Source organism: Myotis daubentonii, chromosome 5, assembly GCF_963259705.1.
Source record: "Myotis daubentonii chromosome 5, mMyoDau2.1, whole genome shotgun sequence".
Classification (NCBI taxonomy): domain Eukaryota; kingdom Metazoa; phylum Chordata; class Mammalia; order Chiroptera; family Vespertilionidae; genus Myotis; species Myotis daubentonii.
In genome coordinates, this window is record NC_081844.1 from 5,340,810 (window position 1) to 5,354,859 (window position 14,050).

The 14,050-nt window shown below is 54.9% G+C and overlaps 1 protein-coding gene across 1 annotated transcript in view; it reads left to right on the top strand.

The window, feature by feature from the left end:
* The first annotated feature begins 423 nt into the window (after positions 1-423).
* The window catches only part of GFPT2 (glutamine-fructose-6-phosphate transaminase 2), a 42,002-nt gene continuing 28,375 nt past the window's right edge, over positions 424-14,050 (top strand). The window contains exon 1 of the mRNA XM_059695651.1: positions 424-576. Within this exon, the coding sequence (XP_059551634.1) occupies positions 570-576 (7 nt within the window). The 5' untranslated portion in view covers positions 424-569. The remainder of the gene's footprint in view (positions 577-14,050) is intronic.

Consider the following 14,050-nt stretch of genomic DNA (forward strand, 5'->3'; position numbering starts at 1 on the left):
CAGCCCCCCAGCCCCCCAGCCCCCTAGCTCTCCAGCCCTCCAGCCCTCCAGCCCCGCCCAGACCCGAGGCCCGCCCCCATACCCCCAGACTCCTCCCCCATACCCTTCCCTAACCCCTCCCCAGCCCCCAGCCTCCAGCCGCCAGACCCCGAGCCCCACAGCCCCCCCTAGGCCCCCAGCCCCCCAGCCCCCTCCCTCCCCAGCCTCCAGCCCCCCAGCTCCCAGCCCCCTCCCCAGCCCCCAGCCCCTCTCCAGGACCCGATGCCCACCACCCGCTTTCCAGACGGGACTGGCGCCTGAAGCGGCCCCTCGCCCCCTTCCTCGATTCCTGGGGACCCCGTCCCGCCGTTGTCTCGACAACCGAAAGCCAATGGGGAGCAGGAAGGGGAGGCGACTCCGCCCCGGCCCCACCTCGGCCCCGCCCCAGGCCCGCCCCAGGCCCGCCCCTGGCGGAGGGCTCCGGGCTATAAAGGCCGGACGGCGGAGCGGCGGGTGAGATCGCCGGGCGCGGGAGTGCGAGTGTCTGCAGAGCGCGAGCCCAGAGCCCCGGGGGCGCGAGAGCGGCCACCATGTGCGGTGAGTGCGGCCCCTCCGCCGGCGGCGGCCGGACCGGGAAGCGCCCGGGAGGGGCGCGCCGATGGGCTTGGGCCCCCCAGGGCTGGTGGGGGAGGGCAGTGCCAATCCCGGTCTTGTGCGGGGTGAGGGCGACCCAGCCGGGTCCACACCGAGGGGAGGGCATGGGCTGCGTGCGCTCCTGGCTTGCACCACAGTGGGGTCCGCACCCCCGTCCAGTGAGGGCGCTTTTCTCTTCTTGCCCCAAGTCTCCCACAAAGGCGGCCACGCGCGTCCCCGGCACCGGCTCTCACCAAGGAGACGCGACCCCACCTGCGCCCCCCACCCCCATCCACGGCAGTGTCACGAGTGGCTCAGGGTGCGCCCTCCCCAGGCCTGCGCACCCACCTCGCATCCCGTCATGAACCTCTGGTCCCCAGGAGTGTTGATTCCGTGTGGCCGCCTCTTTGCTAGATCCAGCCCTGGGGCGAGGCGCAAGGAAGAGGCAGCAGTGAGGGGGGTCCCAGACCGGGAGTGGGGTCGGGCTTCAGGCTTCCTGGCTACCGCGGCGACCCGCTGTCGGGCGAGGTAGCCCTGCCTTGGGGAGGGCAGCCGCGGCCCGCGGGCACATCTGCAACTCCTCGCCCCCCTGGCGCGGCCGCCTCCGCCGACTCGCCGACTCGGGGGAGAGCCGAGAGCCGGGAACTTCTGCTGGGACAAAAGGTCACTGTGCCTTCTTTTCCTTGAGTCGGATTCAGTTACCCACTCCAGCCTCCTGCGGCTGGAGGACCTGGTGGAACTTCTGAAGCCATGAAAGGCCTCTGTCTGACTTCGCAGAGGGCTGCGGGCGGGGTGTGCCAGCGCTGAGCCCTGGGCCAAAGTCTGTACAGACCTTGTTTCTGAGGCCAGGCTCCCCTGAAAAAAGTGAAAAGGGAGCAACCAACCAGGGCAGGCAGCTGGCCTTGGGGTGCAGCCTTCCCCAGGCCAAGCAGGCATCATTTCAATTCCTGAATCCTCAGCAGCGAAAACTTCGGATTCCCGGCATGACTTGTAATCTGTAGGCTGCCTGCAGGCAGTTCTGAGGCGGGAGATGAGGCAAAGGTGGCGGTTTTGCCAGAAGCTGTTGGGTTCTACACCCGTCAGTGTGGCATTCAAGGCCCATGGCCAGCTGGTGGCCTTCGAGCCAAACTAGTGCACGGACACCCAGGCACTAGGAGGGTCCGCCAGAGGCTACCCTCCCTCCAATGCCCTCCCACCCCCATGCCATCTTAGCCTTCCGTCCTAGTGCATATCACACCCGCCTTTCTCCAGGCTTGCTTTCTGAGACTGGGCTGGGGGGCGTCCTCTGCCTTCTCCAGCTCTCAAAACCACGCGTTTGGTTCTGCTTTATAAAAGGGCTACGGGTTTTGTCTCCTGGAGAAAGGATGAGCGGACAGTCCAGACTACCTGTGACCTCACTGCCTTTGCCACACCCCACCCTGCAGCCCCCAGGGAGGTCAGGGAGCTCCGTGGAATTCCCGCGTGGGGACGTTATTTCCCTTTCCGGAAGCCAGGAGAAAGCCTCGCTGTGCTCAGGTGTCGTCCATCTCTCTGACACCTGCCAAGCACAGACGCCCCCTGCTCAGCCACAGCGGCATCTGGCTAGAATTGAATATACTGGTCTGGTTTCTTTGCATTATGGTCTGCGTATGTAAGGCAAATGATACAGGTTTTCCTCTTACGGTTTTGTAATGAATTCGTTTTAAGTTTTCAAAAAGATAGTCAATTTTACAGAAAAACATGAAAGAAATGTTTGTGCATTTGGTACAAGGATATGGCAGCAATTGCCAAGACGCACCTGGAATGAACTACGGACCCTCTTCATTTCACATTTGGGGAAATTGAGGCCTGGAACGGTCTGTGCACACCAGTGTCTGAGCAGGAGTTGTTTGAAGTCTTCTCTGGGCTGGCTGCGGCCTGCTGAGCTCTGCCATCGGGGGTCAGCAATGACCCTCCGCTGGCCTCTCTTCGTTAGGTGCTGATGACCTTGCTCAGACTGGCCCTGCTTCTCGCACAGAAAGCTGGGCCCAGTACTGCTGGACCCCACGCACCGTAAGCGGATGCTCAGAGTTGCAGTGCACCCTAAGCCTTAGCTAGGTGGCACGTCGGTACCCATGGGTGGTTTTACTGACAGCTGAGAGCTGCTGACATTTTGCTTACTTCCTGCCAATGGGTAGGCTACTATAGTCTCTCCCTTCTTCCTTCCTTTCCCTCTGTCCTTCCTTCTTCACGCAGCCACGATGGCTGAGACCCGTGTTTACCCGGTCCTGGGGCCATGTGGGCATGACCCTCCCCTTGGATAAGGGTCCGTAGTTGGGCAGTGCAGAGGCAGATTCCTGACCAGGGGCCAGGGACCCGATCACTCCTGAGGTAAATGCCATCACAGAGGACAGGCCTTGGGCACAAGTTCAGCTGGGCAGCCTCAGGCCAAACCAGCAGGCAGACCTCTCTGTTTGGTGCATAGGATTTAAACTTTATTCTTTAAATTAGTTACCAAATTAAAAAATTGGGGAGATTGCACATAAGTAGGTGAAATTTTTGACTTTTCTTGAAAAAATTCAGAGATGAGTAACCCCGAGTCCATGTTTCTGAATAGTGCATAGTGGCCCCTAGGATGAGGGGTGAAAGCTCCCCAGTTTCCCCAGCCCCCACCCAGCTGTTGGTGCCCATGTAGTCTGAGCTTCGGGCCCTAGCACAGTGGAGGCAGGGAGTACTGATGGCCCAGGAAGAGAGGGGGTACCTGGGAAAGTGCCACAAGGTCCTGGCCTCAAGTATGAGCTCTGCAGAGAGAAGGGGGTGAGAGGTATGCCAGGCTGAGGGCATCGCATATGCAAGGACATGACAGCATGTATGCATGGGATCTTACTGCAAGGATTGCACTTCCTGTCCATGAATTCTTAAATCTCGCCGCTCCTTCACTGCTGGGGGGTTGCGGGGAGGGGTGGGGGGAAGACTTGTTTAGAGAGAATGTATTCGTTTCCTCTGACTGCTGTAACAAATTACCACAGACTTGCTGGTTTCAAACAACATACATTTATTCTCTCATAGATCTGGAGACTAGAAGTTCAGAAATCAGTTTTCCTGGGCCAAAGTCAAGCTCTCCAAAGGGCCCCACCTCCTCTGGAGGCCTCAGGGGAGACTCTGTTCCTCATCTCTTCCGGCTCTGGTGGCTGCCAGCTTTCCTTGCCTTGTGGTTACTCACTCCATTCTCTGCCTTTGTGGTCACATCACCTCCTCCTCTTCCAGGCAAGTCTCCCTCTTAGAAGGATACTGATGACTGCATTTAGGTAATCTTCCATCTCAAGATACTTAACTTAATCACATAAATACCTTATTTACTATTTGTTAAAAAAATCTTTTTATTGATTTCAGAGAGGAAGGGAGACAGGGGGAGAAAGAGAAACGTCAACGATGAGAGAGAATCACTGATCCGGCTGCCTCCTGCATGCCCCACACTGGGGATCAAGCCTGCAACCAGGGCATGTGCCTTGACCGGGAATTTAACTGTGACTTCCTGGTTCATAGGTCAACACTCAACCACTGACTCACACCAGTTGGACTAAATACCTTTTTTGATGAGAAATCAGGTGTCATCCTTATGGGAACTCCTTTGTAGGCAACAGTTTTCCTTTCTCTTGCTGCCTTTAAGATTCTCTCTTTGTCTTTAATTTTTGGCATTTTAATTATGTGCCTGGGCGAGGGCCGGTTTGGGTTCTTCTTGTTTGGGGATCTGTGTGCCTCCTGCACTTGTGGGACTTTTTCCTCCTACTTGAGTTGCCCCAGGCAGTCGTCCTCAGGTGTGGGGAGAGTTTTCAACAGGGTGGGCCAGTTGCTTCTGCCTGGAGGCTAATTGTTACTTTTAATCTAAGTGGCCTCAGAGCAAGGTGTTTTCCAATAGGGTGCATCAATTGTCTTCTGCAAGGCAGATGTCTATGTGAGAAAGATGTCCTCTGCTGTGAGAGGCATTTACTCAGCCCAGGAAACTTGGGGTGTCTGCCTTCTGAGCTCGAGCCCGAGTCCCCAGTCCTGGCTTCTGCTCTCACAGCTCCAGTCCGCTTCACCCTCCGTCTGCCGGAGCACAAGGTGGGTGGCTCCACAGGGAGTTTAGTGCATTGGCTCTTTAAGAGGGTGCCTGAACTTTCAGTTGTTACTCCCTGGCAGACAGCACCCCACTGCTTTTCACAGTCAGATGTTATGTGGCACCCTCCTCAGTTCTGGTGCTCTCTGCTGGAGAGCCCAGCTTGGGGATTAGATCCCAGAGCTCTCAGTGGCACCCCCCCCCCCCGTGTCCTCCCCTCCCCACCGCTGAGATATCTCTCCGGGACTTCAGTTGCTGTCTGTGGGCACCTCCGCCCCTCCTACCAGTCTCCATGCGGTCTCCACCTTTGGTCCTTGGGTATCAGGGTTCTCTCCTGGAGTTTTCCGTTGAGATTCAGGAAGTTTTTTTGTATTTTAGTTGTAATTCCAGTTTTTTCCTGGGAGCTTATCCGAGCAGCATCTACTTACTCTGCTGCCATTTTTAATCTCCCTGAGATTCTCTTGTCCTCCTCAGTGTCCCAAGATGGTGGCCTAAATCCCTTTTTTAATATGAAGATTCCGTAGAGAAATTCCAGCAGTGAGGACTGATGTCTGAGGCCATTAATCCTCCTGAGACAGTTGGGTGCTTGCTTTCAGGTGCCTCCCCCAAGAACAGCCCAGCGCTGCCAACCCCAGATGCCCACGCTATGGTCACAAGGATATTGCCCTCATCCCTCCCCATCCCACCCCACCCCACACACCCAAGTCCCCTGGCCCAGCACTCAGACGGGACCACAGTCAGAAAGTGGACCCAGGCATCCGTTAACCCCCCCACCCTTCACTGGATGGTGCAACTTGCCGTTTGACCAAATAGTGTTCAGTCCCCGTGTCATAAAAACATGGCTCTCACTGCATCGTGCCCTTCTCACAGGTACATACCCTTCCCACTCATCCCTTCCCTGCAGGAAGCAGGCAGGTTCTATTGTCTGGGTGCCACAGGGGCCAGGACACGCACGCACGGTCTGCTCGCTTGCATGGCGGTCTTCAGGGGAGCTTGCACTTCTGGGCTCAGCTGAGGAAGCAGCCGTCCGGGGAGATGATGTGACTCAGGGGAGAGCTCACCCGTTTGTCCCAAACGTCTTCCAGCTCCCAGGGCCCTGTCGTATTTGACACTCCTTTCCTCCGTGTAACAGTTCAGTCTGTGGACAGATGTCTCCGGAGGACGGGGCTGGAGTTGATGGGGCACAGACACTGGAGTCAGGTCGAGTGGCTTGTTACCTCTGAAGCCATAGGAGCCCAGTGATGGCAGCTAAATGCTTAACAGCCGTCCCTAGCTGGTTTGGCTCAGCGGATAGTGGGCCTGCGGACTGAAGGGTCCCGGGTTGGATTCCAGTCAAGGGCACATGCCCGGGTTGTGGGCTTGATCCCCAGTAGGGGGCGTGCAGGAGGCAGCCGATTGATGATTCTCTCATTGATGTTTCTGTTTCTCCCTCTCCCTCCCTTTCTGAAATCAATAAAAAAATATTTAAATGCTTAACAACCGGCTCTCCGGTTTGCCAGTTTCTATGGGGAAAATACTGTCACCATGGCTAATTTCAGGTCATCAGTGAGGCTCCTGGGGGCGCAGTTGGGAAGAGAGGTGCACAGTCGGTTCTGGGGAGCAGTTCTGGCAGCTCCCTCGTGCCACCGCGGAGATGGGACTCACGTGGGCACTCCGGGGGCAGGGGCTCAGCCTGGCGGCCGCCCTCTCCTCACCCCTCATCGCCATTCCTCCACTGCTCAGCCTTATTTGTCAGGGGTTCCCCAAGTTCTGAGAAACCTTCTGGACATTTTGTGATGTAGCATTAGTAAACAGCGCTTTTAAATTAAGGGATTATTTTTATATGTAGTAAAATTCACTTCTAAAAGGAGATTAACTTGAGATTATAAACACTATTGGAGGAAATTCTGAAGATTAATTCAGGGCAGAAACAGTTAAGCAATTTGATCATCTGCCTCTTTCTCATTTTCAACAGACGTATTTCTCTCCCTGAAAATAAAGCCTGGTTTTTTTAAATAACTGAATGTTGGCAGTTGAAACAGGACTTCTATTTTCTCTTTACAGTGGAGAGTGTATGTTGCTTGCCCTTTGGTGCTGGTGAAATCCTAACTTGACAAGGACACCAAGGGCTTTTTATTAAAAACAGAAATGCCTTGCCCTTGCTCACGCGGGAAGCAGTCCCTGTTCTCTCGGGGGCTCCGGTGGGGGCGCAGCAGGAACCCCTGCAGTCCCAAGGGGGCACGAGGCGGTGCAAGGCTGTCCCCAGAGGGACCAACCCCCTCCTGACCCTGAGCCAGTGTGCGAGACACCCCCCCCCCCCCCCCCGTGGGACCTTTGCTCTCCCGCTTCGTGAAGAAGGTGGCCGCCCCTGTCTATGTGAGTGAGGCCTGGACATCCGGAGCCGACAGCCTCCTCTCCGCCCTTGCCATTGGCCCAGTGACCGCCCCTTCCTGGGGGCCTCACACTGAAGCGTAGACAGCGCCCCCCCCCCCCACATGCCACACACATATACACACTCTCACACTCACACTCACACACACAGATGTCTGCTCAGGGATTTCTGGCCATGTCCTCTGTCCGGGCAACGACTAATCCAGTTTGGGACTTAGAACATTATCTAAATGACTTGGCTCATGGATGGTGGTGGAAAGTGCGGCCTTTGCCTGGGGAGGTGCCCGCCTTGCTGGGCGGTGACGTGCCTCCCACAGCGGAACCCCTGTTCTGTGTGTGGTACCGGCTGGCCCTCCGCCTGGGACTGTCCACTCTCATGCACAGTGGGGCAGTGCTTTATTAATAGCTGATGCTCAGAGGGATGGAGAGTTTCTTCAAAACTACAGCCGCAGAATGAGGATGCGGACCCCAGCCAGCCCATGGTGAACTTGACCTCTTCCCTCACCCTCCAGGCCTCAAATAATCTGTCCCCCCCTCCCCCCCGACCCCTCCCCCTGCAGCATCTTGAGCACTCCAGGGTTTGTAGAGAAGAATCCAGGCGTTCAGCACTTCTGGCTCTGGCCAGGGGTCCTTCTCATGTGGTCATTGTCGTTATCTGTCCTTTGGGGCACCAGGGGTTACAGTTCTGGGGTGTCGTGGCAGCCAGCCTTACTGTGGTTGCTGGCCCGGCATGTGTGTGTGGGGGGGGGCCGGGGGGGCTGGATGGGAAGAGAAAGGTGGAGTCAGAAGCAGAAGTGTCCCGTGCTGGTGAGTGGGGCGGGGGGGTGTCTCCTAAGGGCCAGGGGAGGATCTGTCATCGAGGCCTGAACCCTACCAGGAGTCTGCTGTGCCCGGTTGAACGTGGCTGTCTCAGGCCCAACTCAAAGGCCACTTTCTCTAATCACCCTACATCCATCCATCCATCCATCCATTCATTTCTTCAACATATAGTTATAGAGCACCTAAAATGTGCCCGGCTCTGGGCCAGGGGACAGGGATACAGCGATGAATAAGACAGATAAACAGACAGATGTGTTCCGTCCTATGAAGGTTACAGTCCCGTGGGAAGTCAGACAACAGACAAGGAGGCAAGTGCTATGTAGGCAATTATTAAACAGGGCCACGTGGCTGTTTAAAAAGGGGGAGCGGGGAAGGCTTGCATTGGACCCAGTGGGTGGGTGACCAGTCAGCTGTCACCTGCAGAAGGAGTTGGGGCCACCTGTGCACAGAGCCCACCCAGGAGCCCTGCCCCTCTGCCCCAGCCCCTTCGCCTGCAAATCTCTGGAGGGGAAAAGAGGTTCCGAAGCATCATGTCCTCTCTCCACCCACCTGCCAGGCCCCCTCCACCTCAGAACTCCCAGCACAGTGATGAGGCCTCCATGGGCCAGAGAAAGGTTTTGAGGTTGAATTAAATCTTGACCGAGTTGCAGCCTGAATCACCCATTTGGTTTAACCATCATTTCCCCAAGTAGAAGGCCAAGGAGAAATACTGGCAAACGATTCTCTTCTCCCGGGTTTCAGTGTCTGGTCATTTCTGCAGGGGTGACCAGGAGGCCCCCACAGGCCTGCAGGTGCGCCTCACACTCCAGGAGGGAAGCTCCTAGCCTGCGCCTTCCCAGGACGCCTACTGTGTGGCAGCACCAACTGCAAAGGCTCTAAGGGTGCTCAGTGACTTGCTGCAGGCCACACAGGAAGCGGGGCGAGCTGGCGTCTGGAAACGGTACTTGGCGCAGGCTGCAGGTGTCTGTCGCTACCCTCTGGCTTCTTGCTGTCCCAGACTGGTGAGAGCAAGAAGCCTGAGAGAGGAGGCTCCCAGGTGGGGACCTCCTTTCACACACTTGTCCTTTCATGCACTGGGAAGGTGCACTCAGACTGTGCTGTCTCCTGGGGTGTGGCTGTCCTCCTCCGGGGGGTGGGGCTGGGGAGCCAGTGAAGTCAGTGAAGTCGGATCGGGCTGGATGGCCATCCTATAGCCAGCACTAATTCCGAGCGGCATAGGCTAAACCAGTGTACACAGGCACGTGTGTACAAAGAGCACACACGCAGGGGGAGGACGCTCCTGCCTTCATCCAGTGCCCTCCTTGGAGGCAGCCACTAGCCCTGTGGCGGGCTGCCGGCGCGTGCTCCATGGGGGCCCTGCGTGTGGCGCACGGTCACTTAACCTGGCCCCCGCCGGGCCTCAGGCTGCCCACGGCCAGCACCGAGCAGCTGGGGTCTCCGCCGAGGTCTCTGTGGAGACAGTCCTGGGAGTACAAGAGCTCGGGTCGGCAGATGCACACCTTTTAACTCGGAGAGCTTGCAAATTGCCTTCCTAGGAGGGTGCACGAATTCACCCTCATTTACTGTCCAGCCGATCTTTAGGGATCTCACAGGTAAAACATGTTTCTCATCTCGCTCTTTTCATGGAGGGAAGGGACTCCGGCCGGGAATTCTGCTGTGAATAGCACCGAGAAATTCCTGGGGAGGCAACTTCTTTATTTCATTATTTTTAAAAACAGCGAAAGCATGATGTAAATGCTGGCTGATTCACTTCGTCTCAGTCGCGTGCAGGGGCAGCCAGGAGGCTGAGCTGCAAGGGAGAGAGGCTGTGCTTAAAGGACTTACTGACTAGATGTTGGAAATCAGACTTATGCCTCCGTGTGCAAAGACCTTGAAAACCAGTCCTCGGCAGCCCCTCACCACGGTAATCTCCCAAACCCTCCTGGCTGCAGAGCCTCCTGGCTGGGGGTGGACCCAGCTGGTGACCCTGCCAACAAGGAAGCTGTAACTGTCCCAGCCCATGGTGGGGGCAGGGCGGCAGCCCCTCCCCACCCACCAAGGAGGCTGCTCCGTTCCTGAGTTCAGAGCAGCGTTGGGCGGAGGAGGGCGCTGCCCGGAGCACCTGGTCAGGGCATGTCAGGTTGAACTCCCCAGGCTTGGGGTGGCCTTTGTGGCCTGCAGCGGTCCACTTCTCTTCGGGAGGTGCAAGTGTGACTCGGGAACAACTCCCAGGAGCCAGCGAAGACTCTTAGCTTAAAACCCTTCAGAAACGATCCGAGTTGCCCCCCAGTTCATGTGACCGCCCCCCAGAGCTGGGTGGGCTTTCCACGTGACTGGGATTTGATCGTGTCCCCACAGCAAACTTCCTGAATTTTTGAAGAAAAATTAATGTTATGAAAAGTTTCACCTAAACATAGATTGTGCTGATAGCTGTACAACACTGTAAAGGCACCAAACACCATAGCCTTTTGGACTTTAAATAAGAAACCCGTAGGCCACGGGTCCTATATCCCCGTAAAGCTGTTAGCATTTTTTAAATGTTTGCATTGAAAGGTAATTATCATTTTTTATGCGTGAGGTGACAGTGCATCCCACGCCCAGCCGCCCTCAGGTTGGAGCGGAGGGAGGCGGGTGGGCTCTGAGATGCACACACAGCCCTTCCATTCAGCACCTCTCACCGACTCCAGGCGGCCAGGGAGGCAAAAATAGCGACTGTCAACATTACCCTCGGCCATTTTAAACAGAAAGCGTCTGCCACTGCGCAGAAAGCACAGGGTGCAGGCTGTTAGATATAAACTCTGTACCTTAAGACGTGTGTGAAAATGTAGCCCAGGTACAGTACCGTACAGTGCATAAGAAGGCAAGACAGTGTGGTGCTGTTTAATTTTGTAACCTGTTTCTGACTGAGTGTGTCTAGATGGGATTTTAGCAAGTTCAATGTTCATGTGATTGGACCCCACATTTAGTTGAAATTTAATCATTCATTCAGATATACCATATTGAATTAAACCAACGTAACAACAGGGGGTATTACGGGTGGTTTTGTGTATAATCGTGCTCAGCTCTCAGATATCCTCAGGCAGCTTATCCCTTCCGAGGTTCATGTCTGGGAAAACTTTCTGGTTTTATTGAGAGACTAGAGGCCCAATGCATGAAAATTCGTGCAAGAGTAGGCCTTCCTTCCCCCGGCTGCTGGCACTGGCTTCCCTCTGACACCCAGGACCCGGGCTTCCCTCCTCCAGCTGCCAGCAGGCACCTGAGACACGGGCTGCTTCCCTCCGGTCCTGGCTTCATCCAGAAGGACGTCCGGAATGACGCCCAGAAGGACATCCGGTCTAATTAGCATATTACCCTTTTATTATTATAGATTAGTGATAGAACATGGTATAAGGCTAAGGTGTACAGCATAACGATTTATGGATATAGATATAGATGATGACACAATAGGACTACTTAACATTCATCACCTCACATAGGTAAGAGTTTTTCCTTATTGTGAGAACTTTTAAGACCTACTCTTTGAGCAACTTGGAAATGGATAATGAAGTATTAACTACAGTTACCATGCTGTACGTTACATCCCCAGAACTTATTTGTCTTATAACTGGAAGTTTGTACCTTTTGACCACATGTACCTAATTCCCCATCTCCCACCCCACCCCAGGCAACCACCAATCTGATCTCTGTATCTGGAGTTTGGTTTTTATTAGATTCCACATATAAGTGAAATAATAGTGTTTGTCTTTCTCTGAATGACTTGTTTCATTTAGCATAACTCTCTAGGCCAGTGGTTCTCAACCTTCCTAATGCCGTGACCCTTTAATACAGTTCCTCATGTTGTGGTGACCCTCAATTTCATTGTTACAAATTGAACATAATTAAAGCATAGTGATTAATCACAAGAACAATGTATAATTATATATGTGTTTTCCAATGGTCTTAGGCGACCCCTGTGAAAGGGTCGTTCCACCCCCAAAGGGGTCGCGACCCACAGGTTGAGAACCGCTGCTCTAGGCCCACCCATGTTGTCGCAGTTGGCAGGACTCCCCCCGTTCGTGGCTGAATAATATTCCCTTGTCTGTGTGTACCTCGTTTTCTTTATCCACTCATTCGTCAGTGGACACTTAAGCCTTGGCTATTGTAAACGCTATAATATGGGTGCAGATACACGGCAGGTCTTCAATCGTGGTCAGACTTTCCTGCCATCCAGAAGAACGTTAGAAAAAAATAATAATAAAATAGACAATTGTCAACCAGTAGTCGCTGTCACCAATTCAGTGCCAACAGGAATCCCCAATTTGGGGTGCAGGGGGGAAGGAAACTTCACTCAGTGCATACAGCTCAACTGTGATACAGCACAGCTGTGGAGCGGCTGGATGGTGGCAGCTCTATAATGAAACATGGCTGCCCTGGGGAAAGGCCCCTCTCGGGCTAGGCAGCTCTGCTCTGCCTGCTCTGCTCCCCTCCAGTCTGAAAGCTTCAGCCAGGGAAACGCAGTCTCCAGTGGAAAGGGACAGTGGGCCCTCGGAGCCAGCAGGGAACTGGCTTACGTGGACCGAAGTCCCCGTCCTGGTTCCTGATTGGTTTATCCTCGTGCAAATGAGGACTCCAGAGCCTTGCTGTTGGATTGACTCAAAAAGCACCGTCCTGACGGGTCAGAATGGAGCTGCTCTGATTGTTGTTGGAGATGCTGATGGGGATGTGGCTGCACAGCTTTGATTGTCGGGGGGTGGAGGGGGAGTTTCAGTCCTATTGGGTGACATGCTCCCAGGATCACAGTGCAGCCAGGCAGTGGTTCAGGGCAAGCTTCTCTCTGAAGTGCGGCTTGGGTGAGAGGCCCCTGTTTGGAAATGGCTGCTAGGCTGTTTTATTTATTTTTACTTTGATCCCAGTTAGCCACCAGAAGCCCTCTCGGTAGGCATCTTCTTTCCCCAGATTAAAATTGGGAAAATAAACCTTTTAAGTCCAGGTATCCCCGAGGCAGCGCTGCCCAGCGCTGGGAGCATTTATGCCCTGAAGTCAGGTCTCCTTGTCTCTGCTCCTGACTCTTGCCCGGTCACAGCCTCCCGGGCTTCTGGGTGACAGCAGGTCTGAGCTCTAAGGCTGCTGTGAGCTTTGATGGGCATCTGTGTGGGAATGCTTGGCCAGTGCCTGACCCATGGTGAGTTCTCAGTAAGATGAGCTGCTATGCATATGCCTGAATATTTTCAGGATCCATACCATTGCTCCCCTGATTAGTACAAATTCAGGGTTGCTCTGTTCCACATTTATTGAACAAGGACTGTCGCTGAGATACAGCGATAATATAAAGGTGGGAGTAGCAGCCTGTGTCCCTGTCAGGGGACATAGTTGCCCCAGGATCTAAGAGCGCTGTGGTGGCCCTGTGGGCGGAAGAGCTGGGACCTTGACAAGCCTGCTCTGGGAGGAGGGGTTGGAGCTGAGCTGTGAGGAGAGCAGGGAGGATGCAAGCGCAGAAGGATGACTGGATGGAGCACTCACAGGGCAAGACAGAGACAGACCAAGAGTCTGTAGTCTCAAGCAGGGGAGTGGAGGGTTTGGAAAGAACCAGTATGACAACTGTTATTCCCTCGTTGGGAAAATATTACTTTGCAATATGAATACAGAAAATAAAGCCAAACAAAATCTTCCTGGCCTTCCTTCGAGATAAGGATTCTCTTGTTGTTGTAAAATGGTGCTTATCGATCCAGGCAGCAGAGCTGAGTGGGAAGTGGGCGGAGGCCACAGTGCCCGTTCTCACCTGCTGCAGGGCTGCTGTGGCCTCCGTGTGACTTCCCAGGTGCCTTCTGTGCCCGTCATGGAGTCCACGTTGGGGGGCTCCCAGATGCCCGTGGCTGGTAGGGTGGTTTGCTGATCTTGGCTGTTACAGGCGTTGCTGCAGTGAACGCCTCATCTCCTGCAAGTACGTCCCTGGACAACTTCTCCAAGGCCAGAGGTGTGAGAGTGTTCTCCTGCTGCCTGCGTCTTGTCACGGGGGACGGGATGTCTACGGAGAAGCAGGGGGGCGGCGCGGCTCTTCCCCTGCGCAGGCTGGACGCCTCCGCGGTGCGGTCTGTCCGCATGCCCAGACCGTGTTGTTGTTGTTTTTTTAATATATTTGTATTGATTTCAGAGAGGAAGGGAGAGGAAGTGGGGGAGAGAGAGAAACATCCATGATGAGAGAGAATCATGGATCGGCTGCCTCCTGCACGCCCC